The sequence below is a fragment of the Erythrolamprus reginae genome, chromosome 7, assembly GCF_031021105.1.
Source record: "Erythrolamprus reginae isolate rEryReg1 chromosome 7, rEryReg1.hap1, whole genome shotgun sequence".
Classification (NCBI taxonomy): domain Eukaryota; kingdom Metazoa; phylum Chordata; class Lepidosauria; order Squamata; family Dipsadidae; genus Erythrolamprus; species Erythrolamprus reginae.
The window spans coordinates 84,775,734-84,787,083 of record NC_091956.1 but is presented as its reverse complement, the minus strand read 5'-3'; the positions used below and the strand labels follow the sequence as shown (position 1 = coordinate 84,787,083).

At 41.7% G+C, this 11,350-nt stretch overlaps 1 protein-coding gene across 1 annotated transcript in view; it reads right to left on the bottom strand.

Moving 5' to 3' along the window:
- Positions 1 to 1,708: 1,708 nt before the first annotated feature.
- GPRIN3 (GPRIN family member 3) overlaps positions 1,709 to 11,350 on the bottom strand; it is a 30,325-nt gene continuing 20,683 nt past the window's right edge. The window contains exon 2 of the mRNA XM_070758045.1: positions 1,709 to 10,388. Coding sequence (XP_070614146.1) covers positions 7,979 to 10,294 — 2,316 coding nt within the window. The 5' untranslated portion in view covers positions 10,295 to 10,388 and the 3' untranslated portion in view covers positions 1,709 to 7,978. The remainder of the gene's footprint in view (positions 10,389 to 11,350) is intronic.

The window sequence follows — 11,350 nt, the reverse complement described above, 5'->3', positions numbered from 1 at the left end:
GTTCTTGCGAAAGGCGAAGAGGGTGGGGGCAGTGCGAATCTATGGGGGGAGCTGGTTACAGAGGGCCGGGGCCCCCACAGAGAAGGCTCTCTCTCGAGGTCCCGCCAAGCGACATGGTCTAGTTGATGGGACCCTTCAATATCATATTATTTGTTTGTTTATTTATTTATTGGATTTGTATGCCGCCCCTCTCCGTAGACTCGGGGCGGCTAACAACAGTAATAAAAAACATCATATAAATCCAATATTAAAACAACTAAAAAAACCCTTATTGTAAAACCAATTATGTGATATAATGTCTAGATTTGACTTCTTATCCTCTGCGGAAGATAGCTGTAGATTCTATAAAACACAAGGGCCACTTTTTATTTATTTATTTTAGTTAGAAAGTCCAATTAGGCCAAAGAAAAAAACCCCACTTGTCAAGCATGCTACATTCCATTGTAAAGACAAGGCTGAGACTTTTTCTATGTCTCTTAACACGATTAAACAAATGAGGTCTATTGGAATGGAACAGAGTTGGATTTTTGAAGGCGTTTCAACAAGCTTGGCTGGGTTCGGGAAGTCCCATCAAATAAGCCAAAATGCAAGAAAATCATAGAAGGCAAGAGATTCAGGGATTCGCTATGATGGCAAGAACAATTTTAAAAGAAAAAGAAAAACAGAATGCGGCAATAAATGTCGTACAGTCTTTAATGGGCTCATTAGTTTTCTTGTTTACGTTTTGAAATTTACTGGTTTTGGAAAGCAGCATCTCCGATACTTTTAGCCTCCTCCCAGAAGTGAGGGCCTTAAGATAATGGTAATAGAAATGGATTAGATCTGTTAAACTAGAACAAAATATGTGAGAAATATCTTTTTACTCCTTATTTTTTTTTAATTTTCTTTTACTCTTTTCTTTTTGGAAAACAATAAAGATACTATAACAAAAGATAATGCTGAGGCTTCAATTCCCCAAATCCCTGGCACACATATTTCAAGGGGAAGGTTGCATTTGTATGTATGTATGTATGTATGTATGTATGTATGTATGTATGTATGTATGTATGTATTTATATATTTGTCCAATACAGAATACATATTGAGGGGAATGGGCATGAAGTATTACATATAAGGAAAAGATATGAAAATGGAGAAGATATATGAAAGGGAGGAAGGATATATGACATATGGGATAAGGAGAGACAAATTGGACAAGGGACGAAAGGCACACTGGTGCACTTATGTACGCCCCTTACTGACCTCTTAGGAACCTGGAGAGGTCAATCGTGGAGAGTCTAAGGGAGAAATGTTGGAGGTTAGAGGTTGACACTATGGAGTCAGGCAATGAGTTCCACGCTTCGACAACTCGATTGCTAAAGTCATATTTTTTACAGTCGAGCTTGGAGCGATTAATATTAAGTTTGAATTCGTTGCATGCTCTTGTGTTGTTGCGGTTGAAGCTGAAGTAGTCATTGACAGGCAGGACGTTGCAGCATAGGATTTTGTGGGCAATGGAACGTTTATATGGAACACGGAAAGATTTCAAAAGAGCTTTTAGGGAAAGGCAGGATCTAGCCAACAGGACGAATATATAAAACGCATTCACTGTCTTGTCATATTTTCACTAGCAGAACAGAGATACAAAATCCGTTTCCTTGTTTCCAGAGTCCAGAATCTTCCTGCAAATTTGGACTTGCATTTGAGCTACAAAATCAACAAACCAGAGTTAATAAAGACATACTTTTATTATATTTATTACTGTGGAAATCCAAGATGTAAAACAGAAAAATGTGGAGCTTCCTGTTGGGAGTTGCCCAAACCAATAATGTAGTTCTGGCATATTATTATAGAACCGGTTTTCACATGCACGTTTTAAATATCCAAAATAAACGCTACGGTACAGCTTCAAGCTAAAATTAGCTATTTGGTATAGCACACCAGTCAGTAATTTTCCCCGTTAATATATATATATATAAATATAAAATCACAGCTACAGGAACATAAGGCAGCTTTAGCAGCCTAAAAACCTCATTTCAAAAGACGTATTGGATTCTTGGCAAAGCAGGCCAGGAAAATCCCAGCTATAAACCAGATGTTGGGATTGCCCACTACTCATACTTTAATGTATTGTTAGGCTAAAGGTTTGTTTTTGCATGTATGTGTACCCACAACCTTCATGTCTGTACATTGGAATCTCTTCACTTAAGAAACTTCAAATTGGGATTGACCATTGAAAAAAACTTGAAACCTCAATCCATTCACCTGCACATATTTGCAGATGAACTCTGCAAATTATTTATTTAAATTATATTTAATAATGATTATTAATAATAATTTATTAGATTTGTATGCCGCCCCTCTCTGAGGACTTGGAACGGCTCACAACAGCAAAACACAATTTCATGAGTTAGAAACATAGAAACATAGAAGACTGACGGCAGAAAAAGACCCCATGGTCCATCTAGTCTGCCCTTATACTATTTGCTGTATTTAGTCTTAGGATGGATATATGTTTATCCAAGGCATGTTTCAATTCAGTTACTGTGGATTTATCTACCATGTCTGCTGGAAGTTTGTTCCAAGGATCTACTACTCTTTCAGTCAAATAATATTTTCTCATGTTGCCTTTGATCTTTCCCCCAACTAACTTCAGATTGTGTCTCCTTGCTCTTGTGTTCACTTTCCTATTAAAAACACTTCCCTCCTGGACCTTATTTAACCCTTGAACCTATTTAATTGTTTTGATCCTGTCCCCCCTTTCCCTTCTGTCCTCCAGACTATACAGATGGAGTATAGTCTTTCCTGATATGTTTTATGCTTAAGACCTTCCACCATTCTTGTAGCCCCTCTTTGGACCCGTTCAATTTTGTCAATATCTTTTTGTAGGTGAGGTCTCCAGAACTGAACACAGTATTCCAAATGGGATCTCACCAACACTCTATATAGCGGGATCACAATCTCCCTCTTCCTGCTTGTTATACCTCTAGCTATGCAGCCAAGCATCCTACTTGCTTTCCCTACCGCCCGACCACACTGTTCACCCATTTTGAGACTGTCAGAAATCACTACCCCTAAATCCTTCTCTTCTGAAGTTTTTGCTAGCACGGAACTGCCAATACAATACTCAGATTGAGGATTCCTTTTCCCCAAGTGCATTATTTTACATATAAATATAATTTGATAGTCTCTAATAAGGCAATAGTTGAATGAATCAAATAGTATTGTCTAAGACTGCTTGAATGTTCTTGTCGTGGTGGAAATGGGTGGTTGACATGAAATTGGGATTCTTTTTATAATCCTTTAGTTTTGGTAACGGGGACGACGACACAGAAATATCTCGGGGCCAAGCACGGTAAGTGGGCGAAATAATAATTTGGCAGCAGGTGCCACCTAATATACCTCCATGGTGCAGTGGTTAGAGTACTGCAAACCAGTTCTGCTGACCACCAGCTGCCAGCAGTTTGGCAGATCGAATCTCAGTAGGCTCAAGGTTGACTCAGCCTTCCGTCCTTCCAAGGTGGGTAAAATGAGGACCCAGATTGTTGGGGGCAAGAGGCTGACTCTCTGTAAACCGCTTAGAGAGGCTGTAAAGGACTGTGAAGCGGTATGTAAGTCTAAATACTAAATCTAATGTGTTGTCCCTTTTTTACATGTGTTAAACACGCATCCCACAGACATCCCAGAAGCGTTGACCGTTATTATTAATAATGATTAATAAAGGCTACTAAAGCTGCTTATATTCTGAATTTGCACAGCAAAGTCCTCAAGAATCAAATCTTGCAACATGAAATGTGCTGGTGTTATGGGCTTTTGAGGGGGAACATCAAGGGTACATTATTGCTTTACAGCAAATGCATTTCAGCAGGTTTATGTACCATTGTATTGTCACTGTTGAATCCCAAGTTTCCCCCCCCCTTAAAAAACAACAACACACATATATATACTCTGGATGTACTCCTGTCAATTGCTCTGCCTGTTTAAGTGCAGTTTCTGGAAGCTTTTTTCTTTTTTCCATTATTGTCAGTTCTGAAAATACTTAGGTATTTCTTTATGTATTGGAAACACTATAATTAGAGGTGTTTGGGTTGAATTGAGAACCTTTAAGACAAATGTCCCTCTTTTTCCTCAAAGTCAAAGAAGTTCATTCTTTTTGTTTCTTTCCTGTTTAAATCCATACTTGGTTTCACCCATTACTGAAAAGGCAACATTCATTGTAAATGAAAAGAGCTGGAGGTGAAAATAAGAGGTCTGGGTTTTTGTCAAGCATCTTCAAGGCCATCTACATTTGGAAAGGTGTCTTCTGTTTGTTTCTTCTATTGTTCAGGCCCATAATAAGCGATTCGTAATCATTGTCTCTTCAAAGTGCCCAAAATTCATAACCTTATCCTGAAAAGAAAGCGCGGGGAAAAAATGTCCGAAGATTCTTTTATGGATGCCACATCACAACCCATGGGTGAAAACAGTGCGTCTGAAGACACAAGAAGAAGCAAGAAGCAACACCAGGCCCTTTGGAGTGTGAAAGAGCCGCAATGACAGTTTGGTGCCAACAGCGTAAGAGGCAGTAAGCATCAACAACTCTTACCTAACATCACCAACATTTACTATTATTCAAATGATCCACATAAAGTTCACATTTTGGACAACAGGAGTGTGTCAATATCACAAACTTCATCAACAGGACAAACCCCAAACATGGACATTCAATAATCAAACACTTATCCAGGATGGAACTGGATAATAAATATGGGCAATTTGAGAAAAGAGCAAAATATAAACCGAATTCAGTGTTCGGTGATGGGCGACATTTTTTTCCCCAAACTGGACTCCATAAATGTTTCAGGTAATGTATGGCTGACAGCAGCTAAACCGCCACAGAGATGTATTGCTTTATTGCAGAAAGAAAACAGGAGGATTTAAGAAACAGTTGGTGAAAGCTATACATTTCTGCAACTTTCTTCAGATCGGTAAGGCTAGCTAGGAAGAGATTGCTTATAGCAATTGTATATTAAATAATTTAAGGAGTCCCAAATGCAGTCAGACCCAAGCATCTTTCTTTTAAGAAGCTATTCTTTCGCAGATATTTCCTGGAGAAATGAAGAATCTGGTTACGGGTATTGTTCTACAGAAAAATATACTTACAAGTTTTAAAAAAAGAAATAATTGGGGGAAGAAAATTAGGGACAGAATGGAACAGAGACTGGCAGTGTTAGTAGAATGTAAGAGGCCCTGTGGCCATTTTGCCCAAGTAGCCACTAACTGGACATGCTGAGATTCGAATAGAACATAATTATCCTTCATAATTAGTAAAGGTTTCTTTTTCCAGGCAGAAAGTTCACCATTTATGACCTACCTAAATGAGGGGCGCAGTGGCTGAGCTGACAGCTCAGGTTCAAGATCCAAGTTCCCTACCATGGGGTGGGCACCCACTTGCTCCAGCTCCTGTTCATCTAGCACCGTGGTTCTCAACCTGGGGATCGGGACCCTTTTGGGTCCGAACGAACGTTTCGCAGGGGTCGCCCAAGACCGTGGGGAAAGACAAATTTCTCATGGCGTTAGGAACTAAAGCTTCTATTCTGGCGCCGGTGGGAATGGCCCTCTGACCTGCCTGCCAATCAGCGTAAAGCTCTGTTGGGAAAATTGGTGCTAGACTTATGGTTGGGGGTCACCACAATATGAGAAGTTGTATTAAGGGGTGGCTGCATTAGAAAAGTTGAGAACCAGTGATTTTAGCAGCTCGAAAGCATGCAAATACGAATAGATAAATAGGTACCACTTTGGTGGGGAGGTAACACATGTGCACCTTTGATATACAGTGTTCCCTCGATTTTCGCGGGTTCGAACTTCGCGAATAGCCTATACTACGGTTTTTCAAAAAATATTAATTAAAAAATACTTCGCCGTTCCCCCCCCTATACCATGGTTTTTCCCATCCAATGACGTCATACGTCATCGCCAAACTAATAATTTTTGCAAATAAATAACAAAAAAAATAATTATTGTTAATAAATAATTATGTTTATAAATATCAGGATCACTAAGTGCCTTATTCAATGGTGAGTACCAGTAATAATGGTGAGTCAATGGTTGCTAAGGGAATGGGAAATGGTAATTTCGGGGTTTAAAGTGTTAAGGGAAGGCTTGTGATACTGTCCATAGCCAAAAATGGTGTATTTACTTCCGCATCTCTACTTCGCGGAAATTCAACTTTCGCGGGTGGTCTCGGAACGCATCCCCCGTGGAAATCGAGGGAACACTGTATAGCCATGCTGGCTACAACCATGGAAATTGTTTTCGGGAATGCTGGTTCCCTCGGCCAAGAAATAGATGACTGACAGGGAAACCTTTACCTTTTATACCTGAAGGGTCCCATTGCATGTCTGCTATTAAACTGAATTAGGATCAAAAAAAGGGTGGGGGACAGTGGGATTAGGAATCCTTATCTCAGTTTATGGGCCAACTTCAATGGTTTCAATAAATTTGCCAGTGCATAATTTTCAAATTAGAATACAACAAGCCAGATTTTTAGCTCCTGGGTGTATAATTTCCCTCCGCTGCTTTCAAGAACCCTTCCAGACAATTGCTTCTTGACAAAGGAATCCTAAAAAAAAAAACCCCACCTGGTTCACCTGAAGAATAACCTTGATTTACATGAAGTTTATTAAAATGGCTCGATTTTTCAAAAACCTCTTTAGTTGTGACGCACATAAAAACAGTCAAATTTAAGTGGAATGAGTGAACAGAAGTGACAGGATTATAGCTTTAAGAATCTGAGCTCTGCTGGTAACACGAGCAACTTATCTAATCCTTGTGTTTTCTCCCTGGCCTTCTATGAAGAAACAATCCCCAAAACCCCCCTGGGGAATTGTCTTCAATGCTAGAGGTAATATACAGCACAACTGTTATGGATAGCAGCCCACAGTCACGTTCTTTTCCATGGGGGAGTTGAGATAGCTCTTCCCCCTAGGCCATTACAAGTTATGCATGGTATGTTTGTGTGTATGTTTGGTTTTATAATAGGGGTTTTTAGTTGTTTTTATTATTGGATTGTACATATTGTGTTTATTATTGTTGTTAGCGGCCCCGAGTCTGCGGAGAGGGGCGGCATACAAATCCAATAAATTATTATTATTATTATTATATTACCATACCAACCATAGTTACTATATGATTAGAATAATTTCATTACCATATAAAACTGTTGTGCTAATGATTCATGGGAGCACAACCTATGTGTGTGTGTGTATAGCTATTTATCTATTCTCTGAGAATCATTGGAGAAAACAATGCACAAAACGAAACAACAAACCCACAAAAATCAGCATGTCAATGAGTACACAAAAGTCCCAAATGCTTAAGACAAAATCTGGCCTTGAAGTATCAGGACGGTTGGAAATTTATGTACTTTTCCTTTTGAGACTAAGCACCTTCAATGGGCAAAATTCAGCTGGAAGGGTTTGGGCACCAGGTGTATTTAATGTGTAGACACCAGGTGTATTTAATGTGTTAGAGTCTCAACTTTGAAAGGTTGATACAGTTAAGAAAGCACCGTTCCTTCTAACCTTTCTACTTGAACCCAACCTTCCTATTCCCCACTCCTCAGTTTGGGAATGTTTTGCTACATTATCTCATGAAAATAAAATAAATAAAACTAAATCTATTTCAGATTTAGTCACCCCTCTCTTTTTATCTAAAGCTACCGAGGGTTACTTAAGTAACCTGACAATTCTGAATTGTGCTTCACACGCTACTTCTATTTTATTTGGCAAGTGACTGGGAAGTTCTGGCGTGAATATGAATGTTTCATGTGTCATTTGCAGAAATTAGACAGATGAAGGCATGTTAGCCAGCGGGAATGGAATATACGGTCATAATCTCCTCTCCCATCAACCCTGTTATCAGTGCCTTGGAATCTCAACTATCCACAGAGTTCCTTCGACAAGTGCGCGCAAACGGACGTGTTACATTCCCATCCTCGCCTCTGGATTCGTTTCGTTCCTCAGTCCAGCACAGAAGAAGCGGCAGGGCGAACGCAACAATTTGGGCGTCGAAAATTCTGCAGCATGGAATGGAAAACGTTGTGTTGCCTCCCTTTCAATTTTTTGTTTGAAGACGTATCTGAAGATATCGATTTACGGGCTTGGGGGCTTTGAGCCATGATCAGTTTCTCGTGCTCTCTGATCTGCCTCTGCAAGTGGTTCTGGATGGCAATCCCCAACGATTCTGGGTCCAGAGACGCTCCGTAAACCTCCCAGGTCATACCCTGCTCGTCCCAAACCACCTCCCTCACGTGCTTGGATTGCTTCAGAGGGACTTTCGCCTCGGGAGCAAAAGCCTTGGACCCTTTTTTCTTTTCACCGAAACGAGGCCTAGGACTTGAAGAAGCAGGAGCAGATGGTACTCCCAGCACGGGACCTTTCTGGATTTTATCATTCTGGAGTCCTACTGCAGAGGCCAAACTTCTACTCAACTTAGATATTGGGTTCTGACTGAGCGAAGTTCCTGCCTTGGTGTCCTCACGATCCATATCTTGCTTGCTTTCTGCTATAGATGGGACAATCGTTGTTTGGGACCCAATAAGAGACCTTGTCCTATTGATCTTTTGTTCCTCAGATATGAGGTGGACCTTTCCTTCTCTCTTTGGAGTCACAGCAATGGGGAAACTGGGCAGAGCTGTCTCAAGGTGATCCAGAGTCTTGATCTGCAGCTGTTTCTCCCGATGGGTCCTCTCAGTATCTATAGCCTTGGCTTGTTCCGTCCTCTCAGTATCTATAGCCTCGGCTTGTTCCGTCCTCTCAGTATCTATAGCCTCGGCTTGTTCCGAGGTTCTGGGACACAACTGGGGAGGGGTTTTTTGGAACGAGGAAGGATCAGAGTTACCGTTGATGGCTGGGGTTGAAGAACATGGAGGTAGTTTGGTTTCAAAGTTTGCAGGGTCTTGCTTAGACATAGGCGGATTACTAGAACTGACAATGATCTGGTAAACGGGTCTTGTTTTCTGCAAAACCATATTGTCTGACAACTGCTGTGGAGCATCGAAAATTTTAGCCACATCTGTCATTTGTCCCTCTGTCCTCTTCGCCAAAGTTTCTTGAGAATTACCAGGTGCCAGGGAACACACCCTTCCTGCCTTATCCGACACAGCTGCGCAAACTGGACCGCGCATGTTTGATGGGCGATTCTCCTGAACTCTGACATTAGGACTTCCCAGAGGCCTTTCGGTTGTAGGTGGCACCTGAACAGGTCCCTGGTGCGTGATGCCAACCGACGGAGGTGTTTGGACAGTGGCCGCAAGGTCCCCAATTATTTCCGACTGCTCTTTCCCTCTGGCTCCCATATAAATAACATGCAACTCATCTTGGTCCTGTTTTGCGTTAGCAGACACGTTCTCTCTTAAGAATGCGGTCAAGATGCTTGGGCTGGTGGAAGCTGACGTGCTTTTCACACTAGCCACAGCCTGAACCTCGGCGTCTTGATGCGTCCTGCTTATCATCTCTGCCTCCACAGATCTGTTCTCAGTCTGCACTGTCATCGTACCTGTGTCTCTGAATTTGGACAGGCTTGGTACCACTTTCACCGTAGGCTCCTCATTAGCGCTACACGATGTCTCTGGAGGGCTCCCAAGGTCGCCTTCGGACGCAGTCTTGGGACAGAAAGCTTCGTTCTTTGTATCCTCTGATTCTGGAGCTTTCAGATTGACACCTGTCTCATCAGAGGAAACCAAGACTTGACTGTTTTCAGAGAGGACAACTTCACACACATCGTCCTTCCCTGCGGGAGCTGCTTGCTGGGTATCGGAATAAGAAGGAGGGGAAGGAAGAATGGAACAATCCTTGGGTTTGCTCTCCACAACGTCACGGTCTCTTCCGGGAAGCATGGTTGCTTTATCAATCACGTTACACTGTTGTCCACTGCCACTGGGAATGTTTTCGTTTGCCTCTTGGGTAACTTCACCACGTGGTGAAACGTGGTCTTCAGGTGCTGGGGTTTGGACCTTGGCTCTGGAGCCCTCCTGCTTAGCGTAGCTTACTGATTCTGCCATGCTGCTTTCGTTGGTAGAGTTGAAGGACCCAGGAGAAAGTGTGTTTGGATGCTTGGTGTCATACTCACAGTTCCGGTCCCTCTTGGGAACGCTGGCTTCTCTGCCAGAGTTCACTTCCAACACGCATCCCCCGGAGGGCTTCTCCTTGGCAGCAAAAGGAAACCCATTACCGTTGCTTTCTCTGCTCGCTTGCTTGCATAGGCGTTTAGGAGATTCCTCAGCGGTGACCAGCGAAAGCTTAGTAGATCTCAGTGGATCTTGTACGGTCCCCATGGAAATGTGACACGGTGCAAATTCAAGGCGAATGCGTGCGGCGGCAGTTACAAATACTTTCTAAGATACGCTCGGCCTGGAAAGATGCATCGATCTGTTGAAAGAAAGAAAGAAAAAAGACATAAAGCACATTATTTATTTATTTATTTATTAGATTTGTTTGCCGCCCCTCTCCGTAGACTCGGGGCGGCTTACAGCAATGATAAAAACAATATATAATGCAGAATGCAGCTGCGAGAGCAATCATGGGCTTTCCCAAATATGCCCATGTTACACCAACACTCCGCAGTCTGCACTGGTTGCCGATCAGTTTCTGGTCACAATTCAAAGTGTTGGTTATGACCTATAAAGCCCTTCATGGCACCGGACCAGATTACCTCAGGGACCGCCTTCTGCCGCACGAATCCCAGCGACCAGTTAGTTCCCACAGAGTGGGCCTTCTCCGGGTCCCGTCAACTAAAGAATGTTGCTTGGTGGGACCGGGACCCAGGGAAAGAGCCTTCTCTGTGGCGGCCCTGGCCCTCTGGAACCAACTCCCCCCAAAGATTAGCATTGCCCCCACCTTCCTTGCCTTCCGTAAGCTGCTTAAAACCCACCTCTGCCGTCAAAATTTTCTCCACCATAAAACAATATATAGTCATAAACACAACAACAGTGCTTAGAATCAATCATATATTCATTTTTCTTTTCTTATTACTCACTCAATGGAGGCTCTTATTCTCATCTAAAAATTTATATTGATTTTATACAACCCTGTCCATTCTTAAAAGTCCAAATAAAGTCTAAAAAGTCTTCCCTGAAAAATATAACAAAGATAAAATAGTAAAATAAAATAGTATTGTTGTACTATTTTATCTTTGTTATATTTTTTAAATTTTATTTTGTCCAATACACAATACATATAGAAGAGAATAGACATGTAGTATTATATATAAAGAAAAGGATAGAAGAAAAGATAGAGAAGATATATTTAAAGGAAGAAAAGATATATGATATATGAGATAAGGAGAGACAATTGGACAGGGGACGAAAGGCACACTGGTGCACTTATGTAGG